This window comes from Mesoplodon mirus, assembly GCF_964341445.2.
Source record: "Mesoplodon mirus genome assembly, chromosome: 17".
Lineage (NCBI taxonomy): Eukaryota > Metazoa > Chordata > Mammalia > Artiodactyla > Ziphiidae > Mesoplodon > Mesoplodon mirus.
In genome coordinates this window covers 64,797,722-64,822,643 of record NC_138993.1, presented here as the reverse complement: position 1 = coordinate 64,822,643, position 24,922 = coordinate 64,797,722, and the positions used below count along the sequence as shown (strand labels likewise).

The 24,922-nt window shown below is 37.3% G+C and overlaps 1 protein-coding gene across 1 annotated transcript in view; it reads left to right on the top strand.

The window, feature by feature from the left end:
• UGGT2 (UDP-glucose glycoprotein glucosyltransferase 2) overlaps nucleotides 1–24,922 on the top strand; it is a 175,963-nt gene that overhangs the window by 41,781 nt on the left and 109,260 nt on the right. The window contains exons 9-11 of the mRNA XM_082602399.1: nucleotides 5,233–5,332; nucleotides 7,711–7,771; nucleotides 21,104–21,195. Coding sequence (XP_082458525.1) covers nucleotides 5,233–5,332; nucleotides 7,711–7,771; nucleotides 21,104–21,195 — 253 coding nt within the window. The remainder of the gene's footprint in view (nucleotides 1–5,232; nucleotides 5,333–7,710; nucleotides 7,772–21,103; nucleotides 21,196–24,922) is intronic.

Below are 24,922 nucleotides of genomic sequence, written 5' to 3'. Positions count from 1 at the left end.
GTGGAATGATGAGAGCTAGAAGAAAGAGCACATTACAGAAGCCAAGGAAGTAGATTCAGGAGAGGGTAAGTGATCAGGACCTTTTCCCTTTTTGATTGATTTAACAAGTGTTTATTGAATTTCTACTAGGAGTCAGTCATGTCCCTACAACCATGGTTTTATAATTTTTGGCTGAGACCTGGAGTAGGAAGTATATTTTACATCAAGACCCATATACAAGTGTATAATGTATGAATACACAGATATGCTTAAAACTAAAAAGAAAGCTTCAGCATAGATATGTATGTTTACCACATTTTATTAATTCTATAAGACTTTAAAAAAAATAAATGTATTTATTTATTTTTGGCTGTGCTGGGTCTTCGTTGCTGCACGCAGGCTTTCTCTAGCTGTGGCGAGCAGGGACTACTCTTTGCTGTGGTGCGTGGGCTTCTCATTGCGATGGCTTCTCTTGTTGCAGAGCACGGGCTCTAGGGTGCACGGGCTTAGTTGTTCCACAGCACATGGGATCTTCCCGGACCAGGGCTCGAACCCTAGTCTCCTGAATTGGCAGGTGGATTCTTAACCACTGCGCCACTAGGGAAGCCCAAGACTTTCTTTTACTCTACCCTATTTCGTTTGAGAAAAAAGCCCTTCACATTATCCACTAATGTGATTTCACTACTAACTAATGGGTTCCAACTGACACTTTGAAAAAGTGCTGTATTCTGAAGATAAGAGTTAAAGCAGACACCATGTTTATTCAAAGGATCTTGGACAAACATAAACAACTTTAAAAACCGATGTAAAAATAAGCATTGTAATTGCTGCAAAGTAAAAGGACGTAAGATGAAGGAGGGCATATGCCAGGAAGATCTGACTGGTGGGATGGGGGCAGGGAAGGGGTAATGGAAAGGGGAGGGTTCCTTAAGAAGTGGTGATTGAATTGAGATCTGAGGAAGGGCTAGAATAAATTTGAGGGTGGGTTATTTAGGGAGAATATCAAAGACCCTTTCAAGGGGCTGCAAGTGGAGTGTGAGGGAGAGGAGATATGAGGAACAACTGCTGGATTCATGGTTTCCCCAGCTGGATGGACAGTGGTGGATGTTCTGGAAAGAGAAGACTATAAAGAGGACCAGATTTGGGCAAAGATGGGTGGGAATATCACAAATTTGTTATTGAACGTGCTGCTTTTGAAGTATCCAAGAGGTAAAACCAGGAAGACAGTTAAATATGGGAATCTGGATTTCAGAGGCAAAGTGAAGGACTTAAATAATTTATGAGTCATCTAGGTATGGAATAGTTTAGGAAAAAGCAAAAGATGTTAATAGACTATGCTAATATTATATTCATTTACTTGTTATTTACAGTTTCTCTGATTTCATGAGTGAATTTTCAGGGGCTTTTGAACAGCATATGTGAAGCAAAATTCCATTCATGTTGTAAAAAGTTTTAAAAGACTAGTTGTCATATCAGACCTGAGTAAAATATAGTTGTCCATGGTCATGATGATGATGGTGATTGGTGGTGATAAAAATATTAGCTAATACTATTTGTCTGGCACAGTATTAGACTCTTTATATGCATCATCCTAATTAATTTTAAAAAACTCATGGGGTATTGATAGATATCCTGCTTTTACAGATGATGAAACTGAGAAACATACACACAAAATAATTAGTCCGAGGTCACCAGTCTCATAAAGCACAAATCAGTGATACCTAAAATCAGCAGGTCTCTCTCATTTTAGAGCCTAAATTCTTTCTTTACCTCTATGTTGTACTGTTTTTAAGTATAACATCATGCAGCCAAATGCTCTCAGGCAAGGTCTTTCATCATATACTATCCTCAAAAGAAATACTCTTTTGAAATGCAAATCAAAACTACAGTGAGGTACCACCTCACACTGGTCAGAATGGCCATCATTAAAAAGTCTAAAAGTAGCAAATGCTGGAGAGGGTGTGGAGAAAAGGGGAACCCTCCTACACTGTCGGTGGGAATGTAAGTTGGTGTAGACACTATGGAAAACAGTATGGAGGTTCCAGAAACCTAAAAATAGAATTGCCATATGATCCAGCAATCCCACTCCTGGGCATATACCCAGACAAGACTGTAATTCGAAAAGATACATGCACCCCTGTGTTCATAGCAGCACTATTTACAATAGCCAAAACGTGGAAACAACCTAAATGTCCATTGACAGATGAATGGATAAAGAAGATGTGGTACAGGTATACAATGGAATACTACTCAGCCATAAAAAAGAATGAAATAATGCCATTTGCAGCAACATGGATGCAACTGGAGATTATCATACTAAGTAAGTCAGAAAGAGAAAGACAAATACCAAATGATATCACTTGTATGTGGAATCTAAAGTATGGCACAAATGAACTTATCTACAAAATAGAAGCAGACTCACAGACAGAGATCAGACTTGTGGTTGCCAAGGGTGGGGGAAGAGAGATGGAATGGGAGTTTGGGGTTGGTAGGTGCAAACTATTACATTTAGAATGGATAAGCAACAAGGTCCTACTGTATAGCACAGGGAACTATATTCACTATACTGTGATAAACCGTAATGGAAAAGAATACCAAAAAAAGGATGTACCTATGTGGATACCTGGGTCACTTTGCTGTACAGCAGAGATGGACACAACATTGTAAAATCAACTCTACTTCAATTTAAAAAGATATATAGGGCTTCCCTGGTGACGCAGTGGTTGAGAGTCCGCCTGCCGATGCAGGGGACACGGGTTCGTGCCCCTGTCCGGGAGGACCCCACACGCCGTGGAGCGGCTGGGCCCGTGAGCCATGGCCGCTGAGCCTGTGCGTCTGGAGCCTGTGCTCCGCAACGGGAGAGGCCACAACAGTGAGAGGCCCGCGTACCGCCAAAAAAAAAAAAAAAAAAAAAAAAAGACACATAAACAAAACAAAAAATACTCTTTTATAAGTTGTTATATCAGTCATATAAGTAATGACTTTAAGTTTTCTCATCTAAAAAAGCATAAATATATACACACCAGTTAAAAATTATGTTACTTAAAATTGCCTTTAATAGCAAGAGAATAAGAAGACACATAAAGGATCTTATTTGTAAATTTACTGTTCATTCACCCATTCATTCATCAGTATTGAGCACCTACTTATGTATCAGGTACTTTTTCTGAGGTTAGAACTTTAAGTTCTACTCTTTTAGTACATTTCAATTATATAATACAATGTTATCAACTATAGTCACCATATTACACATTAAATCCTCCAATTTTATTCAGTCTTAGAGCTGAAAGTTTGTACCCTTTTACTAGCCTTTCCCTGTCTCTCCCACCCTCAGCCTCTGACAGCTACTTTTCTACTCTGTTTTTATGAGTTTGACGTTTTTTAGATTCCATGTATAAGTGACGCTGTGTAGTGTTTTTTTTGTTTTGTTTTGTTTTTCTTGTCTGGCTTGTTTTACTTAGCATAATGCCCGCACAGTCCATCCACATTGTTGCAAATGGCAGAATTTCCTTCTTTTTTAAGGCTGAATAATATTCCATTGTGTTTATATACACCACAGTTTCTTTATCCATTCATTTGTCCACGGAGATTTAGGTGGTTTACATACCTTGGCTATTGTGACTAACGCTTCAGTGAACATGAGAGTGCAGGTATCTCTCAAGATATCGATTTCATTTCGTTTGGATATATGCCCAGAAGTGGGATTGCTGGATCATACGGTAGTTCTGTTTAATTTCTTGAGGAATCTCCGTAATGTTTTCAATAGTGGCTGTAGCAGTTTACATGAGTTGCTTGTATATTTTGAATAGTAACCCCTTATCAGATACAATGATTTGCAAATATTTTCCCCCATTACATAGGTTGCCTTTTCATTTTGCTGACGATTTCCTTGCTGTGCAGAAACTTTTTAGTATGATACAGTACCACTTGTTTATTTTTCCTTTTGTTGTCTTTGTTTTTGATGTCCAATCCAAAAAATTGCTGCCAAGACCAGTGCTAAGGAAGTTACCCCCTTGTGTTTTCTTCTAGGAGTTTTATGGTTTCAGGTCATAAGTTCAAGTCTTTAATGTATTTTGAGTTGATTTTTGTGTATAGTGTAAAATAGGGGTCCAGTTTTATTCTTTTGCATGTGGACATCCGGTTTTTCCAGCACCACTTATTGAATAGAAAGTTTTACTTTTTCTTGTCAGGAAGTGGTCCTATGGCAGAAGGATCCTGGTAAGGTGAGGACTGAAAAGAGTCCATTGTGTTTGCAATTAGGAGGTTTTCGTGAGCCCTGATGGCTCCACTAATGCTGGGGAGCGGACACCTTCTTCCGTAGGTTGAGGAAGTTCTGTTCACAGTTATTCAGCTACTAAGTGATGTCGAGCTGGAGTCTGAACCCTGGTCTACTAGACTTTACCAGTCCGTGGGAGGCTGCCCTGGGAACATCTTTCCTAGGCTTTGACTCCAGCTGGTTTCGCCACTGTACTGTACATTGAAAAGGTAGAAACCAAACTAGTCTCGCTATGATAAACTGGTCATTTGACTAGTATTTGACAAGCGGGGATTCCAATTCTGGTGAGACGTTACAGAGAAATAAAATGCCTCACTATGAGGTAATGAAATAATTCAGTTTTAAAATCCTTTCTCACTCTTGACAAAGTAATGAGGTGCAGATCACTGCTTCTGTCATACTTGGGACTGATTACAGTAAGCCACACGCACGTTTCTGTCCAGAAAACTATCATTTCAGGTAAAATCATACCAAGTTTAGGATTTTATTTTTATTGCTGTATAAAGGTAAAAAATGTTGAAAAAGAAAGTGAATGTTTCATATTTACTGAGTTAATGAACACATTAGATCTTAAAGTTCTTTTCAGAATTGGCTCTTCAAAACTCTTTTTTCGTTCCTCTTATTTCTTTTTGTCGAAGCTTTTTGTTGCCAGTTTCACTTAACCTAAGAAAAGATAGCTTTGCGTCAGCATTTCTTTTCGTATCTCTTTTTTCATATCTCTTTCCACTGTAATTTGTGGAAAACAAAAAATTGGTATTAAATGACAATTACTCATTCATAAAAGTGTAAAACTTACCTATTGGATGTAAGTAATAGCTTTCCATTTCATTTAAAACTTTTGAATAATGCTAAATATGAGTGTTTGTTAATGTGTCTATAATGAATGTATGGCAAGAAGGGTTATTTAAATTACATGGAAATGTCTGTTAAGGTCTAACATTATGCTAGATTCCTTAATGATATTTTTTTCCTTCCAGATCTTAGTTTTCAAGCAGCTTCGCAAATAATGTCCACTCCAGTTTATGATGCCATAAAATTAATGAAGGACATTTCGCAGAACTTCCCCATAAAAGCCAGGTATATTAAAGTTTATTGATTTCATTATAGTTAGAACTCTTTCCATTAAATAAATTTTATGAAAATAGCTGATTTCATTTAACATAATGATATCAGTTAATTCTGTTATATATAGTGTTTATGAGATCAGGATCTCTTTTCATTATGTATATTGGGTTTTTTTTAACTAGAGCAAAATATTGGCTTGTGCATGCATATGTATACATACTACAAAATAGAACTCTTGAATTAGAGGCAAATGGAAAGGAAAAATAATGTATTTAAAAAATTATTTAAACGTTAACAGTGAGAGATGGTAATCCAAGAAAAAACTGATTTAAGCAGTATATAATAAGGGGATACTTTTCTCTTTACCCTACAGAGGATGATGAAAAGTATTACTCTAAATAGACCTATGCCCAATGTATGGCCAAATCATGTTCCTGCCCTTTCAGATTCCAAGCAATTAGTAATGTCTTAATTGTATAGAATATTTTTGTGGAATACTTTTTTGCCAATAAGATATCTAATTGAACTGCTTTCAGAAATATTAATATTACATTAAACGCATCTTCCAGTTCAATAGGTAATACATTTCCATATCTAGAAGTAACCAGTAGATACAATTCTGGTTACCATGTTTTATAAGGATTTACAAAACAAGAAGACTTTGATGCATTTGTAGGAATAATAGTATAACATTATAAGCAACCAGTAAAATATAAGCTAAGTTAGCTTATATTGAAGATATACAACATGTGACAGGTGCAGCAATAGTGTTTCACTGAGAGGAATTGGAGAGCATCCTGTGCCCTCAGCATCCCTTCTTAAGCAGTGGATAATCACTATGCCTCTATTTGTTTCAGACACTTTGGTACATTTATCCACAGCACAAATTACTGAATCCTGAATCTAGACAGTCAATACCTTTGTAAGATAAATAAGTAGTACATGTTTGGCCACAGGATGCCAAGAACCTTTTCATGATACCCTGGAAATAGAGAGGTTTGTCACCTTATTTACAGATTAAAAATGAATATATTGACATGACTCTCAGTTTTAGTTTAAGCAAAATCAAGAATTTGAGAAGTCAGTATATGTATATTAAAACATGAAATATGTATGTGTGTATAAACATAGATGTTTAGCCACACTGCTGTTAACTAACAGTAGCTTTTGAAATTACTCGATCAAATAAAGTGAAATAATTTCAGTTTTAGGAGGATAGTTGATTAGCTGTTTTGATGGTAAGTCATTATAACTCTTCAGGGGTTTTGTGGCTAAACTCTGCTCTTAATTTGTGGTTGGTCATTAAAAAAAAAAATTGCCAACTATGCTAATACTGCTTAATGGCTGAATTGTAGGCTTAAGCATATCTCTACAGTTTCTCTGATAAGTCATTACTCCATGAACTTGTGGATGCTTCCTGAATCTTGGGTTGAAGCGAGTTGAACTGGTTTCCTCCAGACTCCATCAATGGTGCAACCATAATTGATACCCAAGGATAAAAATCTTGCCTCCATACATGTTCAGACTTAATAAATGGTTTTTTTCATCAAAAAAAAATAAAGTCACTCTGCAGACAGCCAGTAAATGTTCATTGAAATGAAATACTTGATAAATGAATGAAAAATTTGCATTATCAGATTTTCAGTTGCAATTAATCTCAAATGCTGCCAGATTTTAGGAGGTAATGCACACTTATTTTGGGTTGTTTTAAGATACACCCTTCTGCTTGAGTTTTATTTAATGCCAAACTTTGCATTAACAGTCTTTTAATTTTTAAATCATTTTCTTCTATGCATAAAATTGACAGATAAATAGCTAATTAAGCATTCTTAGTAGTTACTAGGTCAAATAAATATAATTAATAGACTTATTTAAAATACATTTTGCTCTGTTTTTAAATTATAAGGGAGTTATAAGCTCCCTTATAGAGTGAATATATGAAGTCAACATTATCAGTATTTTAGAACTTACATACTGTGGTAAAGATCTCAGGTTAATCAAAATTCTTTATATACACATATTCCAAAAATTGCCTATTTGTAGCGATACATATAATGACATTGGTAATTTTATATAGAATTTCTCCCTATGGGCAAAACAACACAAAATAGCATTTTCAATCAAGTATTCTTGAAAAATGTGACAGCACGTAATGCGTACAGTTTGTGCACATGAACTTTTGACAGTCTCTATTCCACCTGAATCAAATACCCTTGTCAAATGAAAGCCATAGTACCACCTGTCAAATAGTCTATGTGGATATGTACACTTCTCAGTCATGATGCCTTTAGAGCTTTTAGTTTCTCGTACAAAGTATTATATTGCATTGAATCATAGATGAGTCCAAACATTTAAGGAAGAATGAATTGTATCTGTATTTATGTTCCCAGATCTCTGACCAGAATTGCTGTAAATCAACGTATGAGGGAGGAAATACAGGAAAATCAAAAGGTTTGTTTGAATTCCTTTTTTAAAAAATTTACTACACTAATAGCACTATATTTTAGACTTTGGATCTTCAATTTTCATACAAAAAAGAAAATGTTAACTTGTACTTTTTGATTATTAAAACAGTTCAGGTTTTTCCATTTTTATATTGTCTACTTTATATAGCATACAGTTTGTGATCCTAGCCAGTCTTTCCTGACATAGATCCTACTTACTTTCTCATTAACCTTATATACTCCAGATTTTCTGCCCATGCTGTATGGTTTTCTTCACAAAATAGAGACTAAAGGCTATGACATAATTTTTCTGTTTCTCATTAGTTTTGCTTAAAAGCTTGTGAGGACCAAGCCAAGTTTAGACCACTGGAACATTACTAGAATCCTATAACATATAGTACACAGTTGATCACTAGTTTGATAAGATTCTGCTAAATGGTCTCCTAAATTACCTTAAGACCCCAAATGATTCTAACTGTGTTAATACTTAGGAAGTGCTTGAGAACAGTTCCTGGCTTTATTACATAGGACTGGTTTGGCTTTAAGTAATGTTAATCCCAGGCACACAGGGCCTTAAACAGTAGGAGTTCATTTTTCTCACGTAAAAAGAAGTCCCTTCCCTGGTGGCGCAGTGGTTAAGAATCCACCTGCCAGACAGGAATAAAGATGCAGACGTAGACAATGGACTTGAGGACATAGGGAGGGGGAAGGGTAAGCTGGGACGAAGTGAGAGACTGGCGTGGACATATATACACTACCAAACATAAAATAGCTAGTGGGAAGCAGCCGCATAGCACAGGAAGATCAGCTCGGTGCTTTGTGCCCACCTAGAGGGGTGGGATAGGGAGGGTGGGAGGAAGGTGCAAGAGGGAGGAGAAATGGGGATAAATGTATATGTATAGCTGATTCACTTTGTTATACAGCAGAAACTAACACACCATTGTAAGCAATTATACTCCAATAAAGATGTTTAAAAAAAAAAAAATCTGCCTGCCAGTGCAGGGGACACGGGTTCAAGCCCTGGTCCAGGAAGATCCCACATGCCGTGGAGCAACTAAGCCCATGCACCCCAACTACTGAAGCCCTCACACCCTAGAGCCCATGCGCCGCAACAAGAGAAGCCACCGCAATGAGAAGCCGGCTCACCACAACTAGAGAAAGCCCGTGCACAGCAATGAAGACCCAATGCAGCCAAAAATAAATAAAATTTTAAAGATTAAAAAAAACAGAAGTCTTGGGCTTCCCTGGTGGTGCAGTGGTTGAGAGTCCACCTGCCGATGCAGGGGACACAGGTTCATGCCCCGGTCTGGGATGATCCCACATGCCGCGGAGCGGCTGGGCCCGTGAGCCATGGCCGCTGAGCCTGCACATCTGGAGCCTGTGCTCCGCAACGGGAGAGGCCACAACAGTGAGAGGCCCGCGTATTGCGGAAAAAAAAAAAAAAAACAAAAAACAGAAGTCTCAAAGTAGGTTTCCACAGACATGTTTTTTTCTTTTACGGTTGCAGAATGGCTGCCACAGCTCCAGACTACTTGTCTGGATTCAAAGCAGAAAGAGGCAGGAAGATCAAACCACATTCATCCTGACTGAAGCCTTTCTGGAACACTTCAGCCATCTTTGACTTCTGTCTCATTGGCCAAAATTTTGTAATGTGGATATTCCTAGCCGCGAGGGAGACTAGAAAAGTTAGTGTTTACTTTTCTAGTGATTGAGGGGGGCAGAGGAGAAATGGCTTAGGGATAGTGCCAGGTTAGCCCATCCACAGTGCCTGTTACACTGAGACAGTAAGCTCTCAGTAAATATCAGCTGTTTTGATGATGACAGACAACTACAGTGATGATAATGAAGTAGATGCACAGTTCATGGGAGACTGAGTGATAGAAGCCGCAACACATCATCCCTACCTGGGATGTTCTTTGCCTCATTGACCACCTAACAAATTCTTGCTTATCCATCACAACTGAGCACTACTTTCTGTAATTTTCCTAATTGCTCTTACCATTCTTCAAGCAGAATGCATTTTTTTCTTATAAGAATTTTTGTATTTGTTTGTTTGAATAATGCCACTTGCAGTGAGAAAGGAAGAGAGGTTGGGAAAGAAAAAGGAGGGAAAAGAAAGGAATGCCAAAGTATCAGTGGCATCACATAATCCAGTTTATTTTTTGCTCCATTAATAGTCCAAAGGGGGTGTTCCTGGTCATCAGAGCTTTGCTCTATGTGATGATTTTGATTCCAGAGGCTGAAGAATTTCATGAGGTTAAAGAGGCGATATTGTGGGAATAAAAGAGATAATTGGAAGGGCCAAATGGGATAGTTCCAAAGGTGAACCACTGTGATGACATAATCACAGGATGACAATCAAAGCTAGCTGCTGAAGTAGAGTGGGAATGAAAGTTAGTGGAAATGAGTAAATCAGGAAACTCTGAACCTAGGGGTTTGAATGAGCACAGTACCTGGCACAGAACATTCCATCAGAACTATTTGTTGAATTGAAAACTTTTGAATATTTAAATGTTACCTATAATACATTCTATATTTAGCAATGTGTAGTTTTTAAGATGTTCTATATATTGTAGCAGTTGTTAATATCCTAATGTATAAACTGAGATCCAGTGATTTCTTCTGGGTCACCGAATTGGTACAAGATGGAACCAGAATTTGTGCCCTGGTTTACAGCTCATTTCAGAACAATTTAATAAGAATTGTGAGTTTTTCTATTGCCAGTCACCTGGCTAGGTGATTGGAAAGATATTTGATGAAATTAAGAAATTTGATCTAGTCTTCTAAAAAACATTCTTCAGTGACTCCTATTTCTAGGAGAACAGCATACAAAGGGCTAGACAGGGTTTTATTTATTTAAATAAAACCAGGTGGGAAGGGGGAGTCTGGTGTAGACTGTCAGCTCCCCAACAAAAACCTGCCAGGGAAGCTTGTTACTCAGGCAAAGCTGAGTTTAATAAACTTGCTGCAATGAGGGAGAGCAACACCTTGATAGACTCTTGTTAGTGTCTCAAAAGGGGGACATTAGGGTAGAGCAGTTAGAAGATTGGAGAGGGTCTCTGTTTAGGTGGTTTAAGGTGGGTCTTTCAAGGTGGGGAATTGTTTGGGGTTGGGTAGACTTCGTAACCCAGTCATTTACATTGTGTTGGTGAACATTAAAGTGATGGATTTGGTGAGCAACAACAAGGGAATGGGAAACTAGAACTGGAAGGACTTTGCAAAGGTGTAGAAAGTAAAGATAAAACCATTTCTGAAATAAAAACTAAAGTTATGAAGTGGCACAAAGGAGAACTGACCTTATAGAAAACACAGCGGAAGACATAGTGGATAGAAATAATAAACGCAGAGATAGTAAAAAAAAAAAAAAAAAAAGAAAGGACTCAGGAGAAGATGATAAAGTAAAGCCAGGTAAAGGAAATCCAATATACCTAGACTCGAGTCCATGAAATAGAAGAATAAAACAAATGGACAGAGCGAACGCTTAAAACTACAATCAGAAAATTTTCTGAAATAAAAGAAGTTCCAAATCCACAAATAAAAAGGGTGCCCTGTGTAACTTGGGAAAATTGACCAAGAGTGGTCAAATATAAGCCATTGAACTTTATAGGGAACAAAGGAAATTAATTACTTATGCATTTAATAAAAAAGATGATAAGGAAAGAAAATCACATTGGCATCAGACTTCTCAAAAACAAATTCAACACCAAGAAACGGTGAAGCTCCATCTACAAGACATTCAAGGAAAGAAAAACTGTCCTTCAAGAAGATATGTATATACAGGCTACAAAAATGCTGAACATGCAAAAATTCAGGGAATATTGCTCCCAAGAACACTTTCTGAGGAATTTCTCTGACCAAGAACTGATTGAAGCTTCTTGGGCAGGACAACTGCCTGTTGGGCATTGAACATGTTTATGTGTAGAACTAAAGGTAAAACGTGAGGGACAGGGTGATAGTATAGTATGTAAACAGTACCTACTCTGACAACGATAAAACATTGCAACTAATAAATATGGCGGGGGGTAGAAAATAGAATGAAGTTGCTGATTGCCTTAACTGTAATACTCAGGAATCAAAGATATAATTAAAGCTGAAAAGTCAAGCAGTGCAAGCCTGAACTTATTTAAAAGTATATAGTTAACCACTAATGAATATAAAACTATTGAATAAAATTGGGCTGTGCAAGAGCAAAGGCAGCAGAAAGAGGTTAAAGGCTAATTTTATTATTTTTTGTAACAGAAATCATTAGTTGTTGGTTAAAGAAAGAGACGACTGAGGGTGTTAAATGAACACACATGTTTAATAGTAACTAGAGCATCAAAAGTCTAAATCTTCCAAACTGTGAAAAGAACTGAATGCACAAGAAAAGAAAGAGACATTTAAAAAATACATCTAGAAAGAGTAAATACAGCATGAAAGAATGACATTTGAGGCTAACCAGGTCTGTGATATCAATAAATGTAAATAAGCTTAACTAACATATTAGCAAAAATGTTCAGTTTGTTTCATTAGGCGTGTACAATGTATGTAAAATAAAAACTCCTAAAGTAATTTAGAAATGTCAAAAATTAAAGGACGTGCCAAGGTATACCAAGCAAATACTGTGTTTTAAGGGTAGTAACTTTAAAATGCCGTGAAGCCAAATTCAGTTCTAAAAATATTAATGAGCAAAAAATGGCCATTTATAATACTAAGGGCTATAATTCACAAGGCTACAATGGCAGTTTAAAATATTTTTACATCAAAACACTGCAGCAACATTCCTGAAACAGACTACAGGAGATGGAAGGAGAAATATAATTTACCTCTCTAATACTAGTGAAATGGTAAGTAAAGATACAGAAGACCAAATGACATTATGATTGTATAGATAATAGGTCTTCTGGCTTTGTAACAAATTTTGTATCCTGATAATAGAAAAAATATACCTTTCTTCAAGTTTTTATGACACAGTAATGGCAAAAAATCCAGAAAGTGGGTAAAATAGAAAAAAAATTCTCAATATCAATGCAAACTAGAAATCAATAACAGAATTTTTAAAAAAGGGTTTATTCTCTTGGAAGTTAAAAACTATTTACTCTTAAGTAGAAGGGAAAATAAAATACACATCAAGGGACTCCCTTGGTGGTGCAGTGGTAAAAAAAATCCACCTGCCAATGCAGGGGACCAGGTTCGATCCCTGGTCGGAGAACTAAGATCCCACATGCAGTGGGGCAACGAAGCCCGTGTGCCACAACCATTGAGCTCATGCATCTCAACGAGAGACCCCACATTCCACAACTACAGAGCCCACGCGTTCTGAAGCCCATGTGCCACAACTAGAGAGAGAAAATCCGCACACCGCAACTAGAGAGAAACCCGAGGAGACCTCACACCGTAATGAAAAAGATCCCACATGCCTCAACAAAGATCCCATGTGCCACAACTAAGACCCGATTCAGCCAAAAAAATAAATAAATAAGGAAAATAAATAAATAAAATAAACATTAAAAAAAATAAATACACATCATAACTGCAACAGTTCTTGATAACAACATTTGAAAACATAAGATATTAGAATCTTTGGGACCCAAATAAAACAAAGTTCAGAGAAAAGCCTTGAAGTCTTACATCAATAAAATGAAAAAATGTAAATGAATTAAATATCAGACTTAAAATGTTAAGAACAGTAAAGAAAAAAGCAGAAGAAATTAATACAGGTAAAAATTAATGAGTTAAAAGATAAAAATAGGGGCCTCCCTGGTGGCGCAGTGGTTGAGAGTCCGCCTGCCGATGCAGGGGATACGGGTTCGTGCCCCGGTCTGGGAGGATCCCATATGCCGCGGAGCGGCTGGGCCCGTGAGCCATGGCCGCTGGGCCTGCGCATCCGGAGCCTGTGCTCCGCAACGGGAGAGGCCACAACAGTGAGAGGCCCGCATACCGCAAAAAGAAAAAAAAAAAAAAAGATAAAAATAGTAAAACTAATGAAATGATAATATATCATAATTGAATGGAGCTTGAGGGATGCAAGAATGGTCAATAGGTTAGGAAATCTATTCATATACTATCGTTAGATCTAAGTGGTAAAATTGTATGATTATCTTTGTACATGCTGAAAAAGCATTTTATAAAATTCAAGACCTATTCCTGAATATAAAAAAAGCTTTATAAGGAAATTGATTATACTTCCTTAACATGATTAAAAGTCTGCATGTGCATATGTATTTGTGTTTATCTCAGCTTAAAAGTCAGCATCTTACTAATAGAAAATTACTAGAGGTATATTTACCAAAATCAGGAACAAGACAATGAAGCACATTATCGTCACTGTAATTATTATTGTATTAGTTATTAGCCCACATCATTAGTCAAGAGAAGTATATTGGAAGTATACAAATTGGGGAAAGGTGAGGAATATATAAGAGAATCAACTAAAAACAAAAATTAGTTGTAGAAAGGTGTGTTGGTCTGCTTGGGCCACCATAACAAAGTACCACAGACTGGGTGGCTTACACCACAAAAATTTATTTTCTCTCAGTTCTGGAGGCTGTAAGTCCCAGATCAGAGTTTCAGCAAATTCTGTATTTGATATGGACTCTTCCTGGCTTGTCAACAGCTGCCTTTTTGCTGTGTCTTCACATGGCCTTTCCTCTGTGTGCACACAGTGCACCACACTTATGACCTCATTTAACCTTAATTACCTCCTTAAGCCCCATCTCCAAATACAGTCTCATGGGGGTTTAGGGCTTCAACATATGGATTTGGGGTGGGGCAACACAATTCAGTCCATAGCAAAAGATAATAGAATGCACAATTAAAATATATAAATCAATAGGCTCCTAATGAAACTTAAAAGCTTTTGAACAGCAAAGGAAACAAGAGGAAAAGACAGCCCTCAAAATGGGAGAAAATATTTGCAAATGAAGCAACTGACAAAGGATTAATCTCCAAAATTTACAAGCAGCTCATGCAACTCAATATCAAAAAAACAAACAACCCAGTCCAAAAATGGGCAGGAGACCTAAATCGACATTTCTCCAAAGAAGATATACAGATTGCCAACAAACACATGAAAGAATGCTCAACATCATTAATCATTAGAGAAATGCAAATCAAAACTACAGGGGGATATCATCTCACACCAGTCAGAATGGCCATCATCAAAAAATCTACAAACAATAAATGCTGGAGAGGGTGTGGAGAAAAGGCAACCCTCTTGCACTGTTTGGTGGGAATGTAAATGGATACAGCCACTATGGAGAACAGTATGGAGGTTCCTTAAAAAACTAAAAATAGAACTACCATACGACCCAGCAATCCCACTACTGGGCATGTACCCTGAGAAAACCATAATTCAAAAAGAGTCATGTACCCCAATGTTCATTGCAGCTCTGTTTACAATAGCCAGGACATGGAAGCAACCTAAGTGTCCATCAACAGATGAATGGATAAAGAAGATGTGGCACATATATACAATGGAATATTACTCAGCCATAAAAAGAAACAAAATTGAGTTATTTGTAGTGAGGTGGATGGATCTAGAGTCTGTCATACAGAGTGAAGGAAGTCAGAAAAAGAAAAATAACATATGGTAACACATATATATGGAATCTAAAAAAAAAAAAAAATGGTTCTAATGAACCTAGGGACAGGACAGGAATAAAGATGCAGACCTGCTAGAGAATGGACTTGAGGACACGGGGAGGGGGAAGGGTAAGCTGGGACAAAGTGAGAGAGTGGCATGGATGTATATACACTACCAAATGTAAAATAGATAGCTAGTGGGAAGCAGCCGCATAGCACACAGAGATCAGCTTGGTGCTTTGTGACCACCTAGAGGGGTGGGATAGGGAAGGTGGGAGGGAGGGAGACGTAAGAGGGAGGAGATATGGGGATAAATGTATATGTATAGCTGATTCACTTTGTTATAAAGCAGAAACTGACACACCATTGTAAAGCAATTATACTCCAATAAAGATGTTAAAAAAAAGACAGATAATTTTTGTAAAGGAAAGAACTCTTTGTAACATGAATAAAAGCTAATCAGTTCTATGCATCCAAAAAAAAAAATAGTACCTATTTCACTGGATTATTAGGAGGATTAAATGAGAATATAAAGTGACTTAGCACAATGTCCACCTCAGTAACTGTGGCCCCTCAGCTAAGTGTTCACATATTTATATGTACATATACATAAACCCACATTTTTATATATACACACACAGAAAAATACATCGTACGTAAATATCTATGTATATTTACATATGTAAGACAGTTGGAGTATGTCAGAAAGAGGGAGAGAATATCATAACCTACTAGACTTATATTAGTGACTTTAAGGGAAAATAATTCTCAATATTTTAAACTATGTCTATCATTTTGTTAAATTATTACTTTACTTGGAGTTATCAATTTATGGTAATAATAAAGTTTTACAGTTACATTTTGAAAGACTGCTATATAAACAAAAGTTTTAAGTTCTTTTATAATGTTATTTCTGTAGTTCCAATTTTCACAGCATATAATGTTATTTCTGTAGTTCCAATTTTCACAGCAGTGAAGTTGCCAGACTTTTCTATAATTCTAACAATCTAGAATGTACTGTGTAGTATCAGAGGAATGGCATAAAGTTTAACAATGCAAAAATGAAAAAAAAATCTCCAAAATAGACTTTTGGACAAGATGGTGAAATGTGAACTAGAGATATGCCCTCAAACTTTTATACCTGGTACTGATTTCTCCATTAAAGAACCTTGGTTAAAAAAAAAAAAAAAAAAATCAGTAGGCTCCATATATTGCAAGCAACTAGTTAAAAGTTATAATGTAAGAACAGACTCGATTTACAGTAGCAACACAAAAAGTATATAGGAATAAACTGAACGAGTAGGTAAAGCCTATATAAAGAAAAAGTTGGCAGTCTACTTAAGGGCATGTAGAAGGACGTATCTTGTATTGGAAGATTACAATGAAGTCAGTTCTAAGTTAATTTGTAAATATAATCGGAACGTGGAGTGTTTTTTTTTTCCTCTGAAACTTGACAAGATGAGCCTAAAAATTCATGTGGAAAAAGTAGACAAGGAATAATAGCCAGGATTACTCTGAAAAATTAAAGGAGCAGTAGGGGCCTCTGCCCTGTGTGCGCAGCAGCACAGACTGTACCTCCTGTATCTGTGCTGGCCACCAGGTGCTCCAGCCTGCTTAGGGATGCTGGGGCCACCCACTTCTGTCACCTTGGCCACTTCTTCTCATCTGCTTGGAATTAGCAGTGAAACTGTTTTGAAACAAGCTTTGATGACTGAGCAAGGAACCTTGAATTTATTCAGTAAGTGAATCTTGACGCTGTATGTGGCCGTCTTGTTTACTGCCCCTTTCGGAACACACTGAGAGAAAGACAAGGGAATAATGGCTTTCACGTCACTAATCCCAGGCACAGGTGTTTGGGCTCGTAGTCCATGTTGCCCACTAACACGTGGAGTGTGTGGGAGGTAGCTAAACTGGGAGTTCCAGCCTTGGAGAAGAAAGGGATGATTGTGATCGGAAAGTCAAAAAATTGTGGAATGTCCCTTGCAGTGTTAATGTAGGCAACATGGATGGGCCACATGAACACCCTGGAAGTATGTCACTGCTCCAACATCTTATCCATACATACCAAATAGTACAGTCCCTGTAAAACATGTCACTGTTGCAAAACGTGTAAACAAAGGGTTTACACACAAAAAAGAAATAATAGTGGTCTTTAAATATACAGAAAGATGATTCATCTTTCTATAATAAGAGAAATGCAGATCAGAGTTAGACTGAGAAAGCAGATTTCAAAAATTCATATGTATGATAATGCAGTCTATTGGGGAGTCTTATTTTGCATAAGAAAACAGGGAAAACAAGCTATGTGTTTGTATTATGTTTGTATAAAGAAACACCAGAAGGATAAACCAGAAACTTTGGGGGAAAAATTTGTTACCTCTATGGGCCAAGGGTAGGGGCTGGTGAACAGGGTGGAAGGTGCTGGAATGAGAACAAAAATTCTTTGTGAATAGTTTTTACATAGTTTTGACTTTGGACTCATGCAAAGATTATCCCCAAAATATCATGACTATGCTGAAGTTGCATAAGTGAATTTGAGTTTGGTTTTATTCAGGAAGCAATTGATTCACCTCCAAAGTACAGCGTTTCCCTTTGAAGTTCATAATTGTTGTTTTGCTCAGAGACTGGGCAGAATCTACTTTAGATGATTTAAAATTCAATGTCAATGCAATATGTATCGTCTATTGTTTACCATAAGAGCTGTTAAATATATTAATTAAATTTCATGACACTTATTTGTTTTGGTTGGGGGGAAATGGGGAAGGGGGTCAGGTGGTCAGGTAACTTCTTTTGCATCAGTATTGTGAAACAGATTGTTTCAATTATATAATTACATAATAAACCAGATGCAGATATTTAAGTACAAAATCCAATTAAAAGATTACACCTAATTCAGATAAAAGCTCACACTTTTCTAATTATGTCAACTAATTACTTAGAATGTGTGAAAATTTTACGGAGTTCTAGAGAAAATTCCTAGGTTAGCATATCTTCTCCAACAGTTCTTCTGTAAAATATATTTTTTCGGAATCTTTGTTCTCTCATCACTCATCCAGAAAAAAGCAAAACCCTTCCTATATTAGATTTACATCTGATTGGACTTCAAATTTTAAGTTCAGAATACATGTAGTTCCAGCATAGGGACCTCCAGACAAGTTTATAAACCAATTTACCATTATAATGCTCAACCAGTCTCCTGAAATCCAATCAATTGGAATTTTTTTAGTTTCAACTAATGGCGCAGCTCCATTGATTGTTAAAGGGATACATTTCTGTACATTGTTCCCTCTTTTTTTTAATGAGGTCATATTTGTCCATGGAGATTTGAATTTGTTTCTGCTCAAAGCTCATGAGCACTCCCAACTTAATTCCACTTTTTTTTAAAATTTTTTAGTTTTTTTGCCACGCCGCAGGGCATGCGGGATCTTCGTTCCCTGACCATGGATCGAACATATGCCCCCTGTGGTGGAAGCACGGAGTCCTAACCACTGGACCACCAGGGAATTCCCCTAATTCCACTTTAAATTAAAAGTCTGTTTATATTTTTTGGACCTTCAAAATAGTGTGAAATTGGACCTCAAACTCATGTGAAGATAAGCCAGAAGCTGTGAATTCTTATGGAAGACTGTTCTTCCTCCATTAAGAACCATGGTGAACTCAGCAAGTTTCTATGCTGTTTCTGCAGGACATTTTGTTTTCTAGGTCACCTTTTCACGTCACTGTGAGTGTAGCACTTCCTTATGTGCACAAGGATATCTCTGACCCTGCTGCCTGCCCTTGGTGGGCCCAAGGCTCTGCCTCCTGTCCTTTCCTGTCCTTCTGAGACTGACCTTTAAAAACTCAACACTTTAGGCCACCTAGGATGAGGATGCTTGAGATTTCCTCAGGGCAGGGCCTTCAGTGTTTGTTATATCCTTGGACTCTTATTCACACTTCTTCTCTGCTCTTAAGTGAAATCTTTAATTTAAAAAGTTAAACCATTCTTTTAGAGGGCAATATTAATATTTTAATCTAGCATTTCTGATATTTTCTTTTAGTAGAAGGATTTCAGGATCTCTGGTTCATCATATTGCTAGAAACTAAATTCTTACTCCTTGATTTGAGAACAGCTGCCTTTAATCATACACTTGGGATAGTTTGCTGGGATTTAAGGCTACCCCCTTTGAGGGGAAAAGAAAGAATTTGTCACCACCAGTTCCAATACACATACCTCTCTTTGACATTGTTTCAGCATCAAGTTTACTGAGTTTAACTTATTACCCTTGTTTTGAGCATCTTTTTTGTTCAAGACTCTGTGCTTGGCATAAAAATTCTTGAGGGAATTAGCATAGAGGGAATAGTTTAGTATAGATCAGTGTTTGATATGCTTTCTACTTTCAGTTGTGATGCCTAAAACAAAGGAGGTGCTGGAGAGAGCTTGAGACAATGTGTATGATGGTTCAATGCAAATTTTGGGAAAACAGGCAATGGATTCACTAGACATCTATAGACTTTGAAGTTTGAATGCAAGTTTCCTAGCAAAAAGTAACTATTTGATAGAGAGACACAGAAGTAGCTAAAGACAAATCAGAATTTCACCTTTGAATCTCTCATGTTAATCTCTTGCCAGTATTCTGCATAAAGCAAATGGAGATATTTTCTGTACTGTTACAAATTTAGTTCCTCCTCTCCCCTCTCTATATGTAGCTCACCTGTCATGGTGAGTGATAACCATACAGAAAAATTCACCTCTGTAAAGCCTCCTCTGAACTTCTTCAAGTTAGTTGCTTCATCTGTCTTTCCAGAATAATTTATACAAATCTCTCTTAGGTCACTTATTGTGTGATGTCATTGAAATGCACTGTTTTGAAATTGTTTTTCTTCCTAAATCAATTTGCCTACTCTGGTAATAGTCATAATGAAAGCTTGATTTGTGAGTACTTTATATGTGACTAGACACATAAATATTACATTAAAACTTTATAACAAACTTGTGAGTATTCCATTTTACAGATGAGGAAACTGAGACTTATGGAAGATACTAAGTAAATTTGCCTAAATCTTACCACGAGTAAGTAGCAAGACTAGGGTTTTTACCAGATCTGACTCCCTCACCGTGATCTTGCTAACTATGCTGTATGGCTAGGACATTCCCTTTTTTTCTAGTGCTTGGAGTTGTTTCTAGCACTGAGTAGGCACTTGGGAAATATTTACTTAATAAAAAGTTAGCGAACATTGAAACACTGCTTTAATGAAAACTTATGAATTCATAAATGATTGCTAAATATTTACACATACACCAAGGTTTTGAGTTCTGGGATATCAAACAATAGGATTGTGCCAGCTATCAAATTCTAAGTGTTTGTGTGTGCGCGCGCACACACACACACACACACACACAGTATAAAATGTAATAGGTAAGTAATTGTTGTAGCATTAGAAATTTAATATCATATACTGCAAAATCAAAATACTCAGGTATTGTGTCTTTAATCTGTTTAAAGATTCCCATCACTTGGATCATGATATGGGCAGTACTACCCACATATAGGCCAAATGTGGCCTGCTGACTGTCTTTATACATATAAAAGTTTTATTGGAACATAATCATGCTCATTTGTTAATTATCTGTGACTGCTTTTGTGCTACAAGGGCAGAGTTGAGTGGTTCAACAGAGATGATATAGCTGGCAAAGCCTAAAATATTTACTATCTGACTCAATAGAAATAGTTGGCCAACTCCTGACATAGATCAGCTATTGTTATATCACTTGGTTAACTATTTTCTGTATTTCCAGCATCTTCAAGAAAAATTTGAAATTCAGCCAGGTGATGCTGGTCTATATATAAATGGACTTCATGTTGATATGGATTCTTATGATCCTTTTAAGTAAGTACTGAATTATTGATACAAACTATGGTTTATATATGAAGGTACACTTTTGTCCTGACTTTAGTATTTGTTAAAATGCAAATAATCACTTTAAAGGTAAAGCAAATATATCTTTTTTCTTTTTTTTTTTTTTGCCGTACACCAGCCTCTCACTGTTGTGGCCTCTCCCGTTGCGGAGCACAGGCTCCGGACGCGCAGGCTCAGCGGCCATGGCTCACGGGCCCAGCCGCTCTGCGGCATGTGGGATCTTCCTGGACCGGAGCATGAACCCGTGTCCCCTGCATCGGCAGGCGGACTCTCAACCACTGCGCCACCAGGGAAACCCCAAATATATCTTTTTGTTTGTGCAGAACAACTCTGTTATTTTAGTAGAATATTCTCTTGATTGTCTCTGAATGTCAGAACTGGAAGAGACCTTGGAGAAATTTGTTCAGATGAGAAAATTGAAGTTTCTGAATCCTAGACCTATATTTGTCCTATTATTCGAAACTGTCTTTAATTGACAAGTAGGTCCATCACTTAGCAGGGAAGTTTCTTGGGACAGAGCTGAGTAGCTAGGGAGCTGTATGCTCCAGAAAAGAACTGAAAGGAATATGAGATGCTTTCCCTGAGTAAAGAAGCTAACAGGAAGAATTTTAAGTGCTTGTGTCTATCAGAAAAGAAACTTGAAATTATAGATGGCTGGATGCTATCTCCTTAGGTTAAAAAAATTCCTCAAAAATGCTCTAGTGCAGAATTAGAAAGTCTTGTATTTATCATGGCCATTGACCTGTAAATTAAAGTCATGCGCCAAACAGAAGAGAAGTCAAACTGAATTTATTTTACTTTTTTTTTTTTTTTTTCGGTACTCGGGCCTCTCACTGTTGTGGCCTCTCCCGTTGTGGAGCACAGGCTCCGGATGTGCAGGCTCAGAGGCCATGGCTCACGGGCCTAGCCGCTCCGCAGCGTGTGGGATCTTCCCGGACCAGGGCACGAACTCGTGTCCCCTGCATTGGCAGGCGGACTCTCAACCACTGCGCCACCAGGGAAGCCCTATTTTACTTTTAAAGAGAGTCATAAAACTACTTTAAAATTCATATTTAGAATATAAAATGAATTTAGTAAACACAACACTTTAGTTCAGATGTTCAGTTTTAATTGAATTCAGTTTGCTTTTATTGAACTTAAATTAATCGTTCATTTGTTTCATTTTCTTAGCACCTTGGAAATATATAGGAAAACACAGGGAAGCATGAGAAGTAGGGTTCAAGTGGGGCTTTTATCTTTATTTAGTTGAATTTTTGGACCTAATCTTGGGAAAATAGTAATCTGAGATATAAAGGCTAAATACTACACATAGAGAAGAGCAGTTGTTAGCTCCTGGCAGTAAACTTTAGAGTACAGAAATTACATTTGTGCTCAGGAACAGTGAAAATAGATTTAAAAGAGGGCAGAAATGGTAGGTAGATTTTGGAAAGTTCTCTGTGTCAGTGTATGGGGAAAGTTTCATAACAGGAACATTGTGACGTGTAACTTGGAAAGGCTACAGGTTATTCAAGAGATAGAGCCCCCTCGGCTCCTCCACCTGGTAATTAGTGATCCGCAGGGCGTGTGATACATTTTTGTTCCTCGTTGATCGGGTCACTAGTTAAAACTACTATAATTCCCTTAAAGGAGAAAAAAGAAAATATGTGAGGATATTTATATCTTCTGACATTTTTAGCACAAAATAAACAATCAAAGAAGTTCTCAGGAAGGATCAGAGCATGTAGAATAAAAAGTATGAAAAGGTTGATGAATGAAAGAAAATGATTCAGGAAAGAGGAGAGGAAAGAAATGTCCTATGAAGTTATATCCTGGATCTGGAGAGAGGTGCTTTGCAACCAGTACTTTAAGATTGTCGATTTGGGGAAAGAAAGTGAAGGGGGAATTCTTTTTCTCTTTCTTCCTGTCTCCTACCCTTGTCGCGTTTTGGGTTGTAGAGCTGGTACCACGCCCACACCCTAACCCTTCTTCCTCTGATCCCCGAGGAGCCAGAGCCTCCATGCTTCCGTGTCAGGTCGACCCAGGTTCACACAGGCTGTGTCCAAGCCCAGCTCTCACCCCAGGGAGACTAGGACAGTAGGAGGGAGTGGCAGTGACCAGGGAAAAAGGCAGGTAGGACCGAGGAAATTTGAGGAGTTCCATAAATGTGTTTTATGTATCTACCTTAGATGCATTTGCCTTAGAGCTACTTAATAGTCACCCCAGCCACAGAATGGACCAGACTCTGGTCAGGTCCAAGTGGTCAAGAAACTGACTCTGATACATACTGGATGTTACTCATTTTGATAGCCAGCCTGTTCATGCTTGAGTAATATCACTACAGTATAACTACCAGAAAGATAGAGGTAACAAAGGTGTCTTGATATTCGCACCTGTGGAGTTTTTCTATATCTTAATAAAGTTGTCTGGCTCAAAGTTCTTTTGCACTCTGGATTAAATATGTACTTGTAATGCAAGCAACATTAAAATTCAATATTATAAAATCAATTCAATATTAAAATTCGATTTGGTTAATATCTGAATGCCTACTATGCTGTAGAGACTGCTAGATATCAGGGGTGTAGTGGTGAACAAGACAGAAACATCTTGCTTAAGCAAAATTTACTGTCTAGGAGGATAACTGATATTAAATAATTGTATTATGATAAGGTTTGTAAAAGATAAAGTGCAGTGCTTTGAGAGCTTTTAACTCCAGGGATTTAAACTTGTTCTTGATGGAACATGGGGACAGTGCATATCAGATTTCTTCAAGGAAGTGATATTTAAGGATGAATCAGGCAAAGTGGGGAGTTGAGGTTCTGCAGGCATGACATATTTGAGAAAATGCATTGTCTAGCATGGCCAGACTCTGCAGTGAGGAAGAATTAGAAGAAGCTTAGGTCACACAGGTGGGCAAAGATCAGATTGTGAAACCAGGTTCTGGGTTTTGGCCTTTTGTCTCAAGGGCAGGAGAAGCCAGTGAAGGGTTCTAAGCAAATGTAAAGATAGTGACTATTTAAAAGGAGAAGCATGAGAGGTTATTTAACAATCCAGAGGTATAAGTTTTCCTGATAAATAAACCTAGCATATTTCAAGAACTGGTTTTTTTCAATTGGTATCCAAAATTCAAGATTTGAGAAGAGCAAGGAAGAAACTAGTGCTTGTTGAGGGCAACTGTGTGCTCAGTAGTAAATTCATTTAATCGTAATACCCTATCAAGTGATTATTACTATTCTCTTTTTTATTGATGGGGAAACAGAGACTCAGATCTCACATAAAGATAGGGACATAGCTAGCAAATAGTTGCAGGATTTGAAATTTCATGCCCTCTTCAATGTACCACAGTATGTAACTCTATCTAGTTTTTCTCTTGGTGGTTTTCCTTGGAAACTAGGTTGTGATAACAAAGATGATAGTTACAAAAGCTATGAGGAATATTATAATTCTGTCACACAAAAGTCAATAAGATCAATAAGCATCATAAAATTTTTTAAATGGAGAGAACATTGGCAATACCATCCAAAATTCTTATTTTACAAATGAGAAGATATAGACTAAAGGAATTAAGAACTTCAAGAAGCCCCACATGAAGAAGTAGTGTTATAGCTCTGACTAAATCTTATTATCGGTGATTTATGATATTCAACTTAGTGCTCTTTTTATCACGCTCATCTTCTAATAGATTTTGGGGGAGGGGCTAAAAACTCTCCTTTGTAAAGCA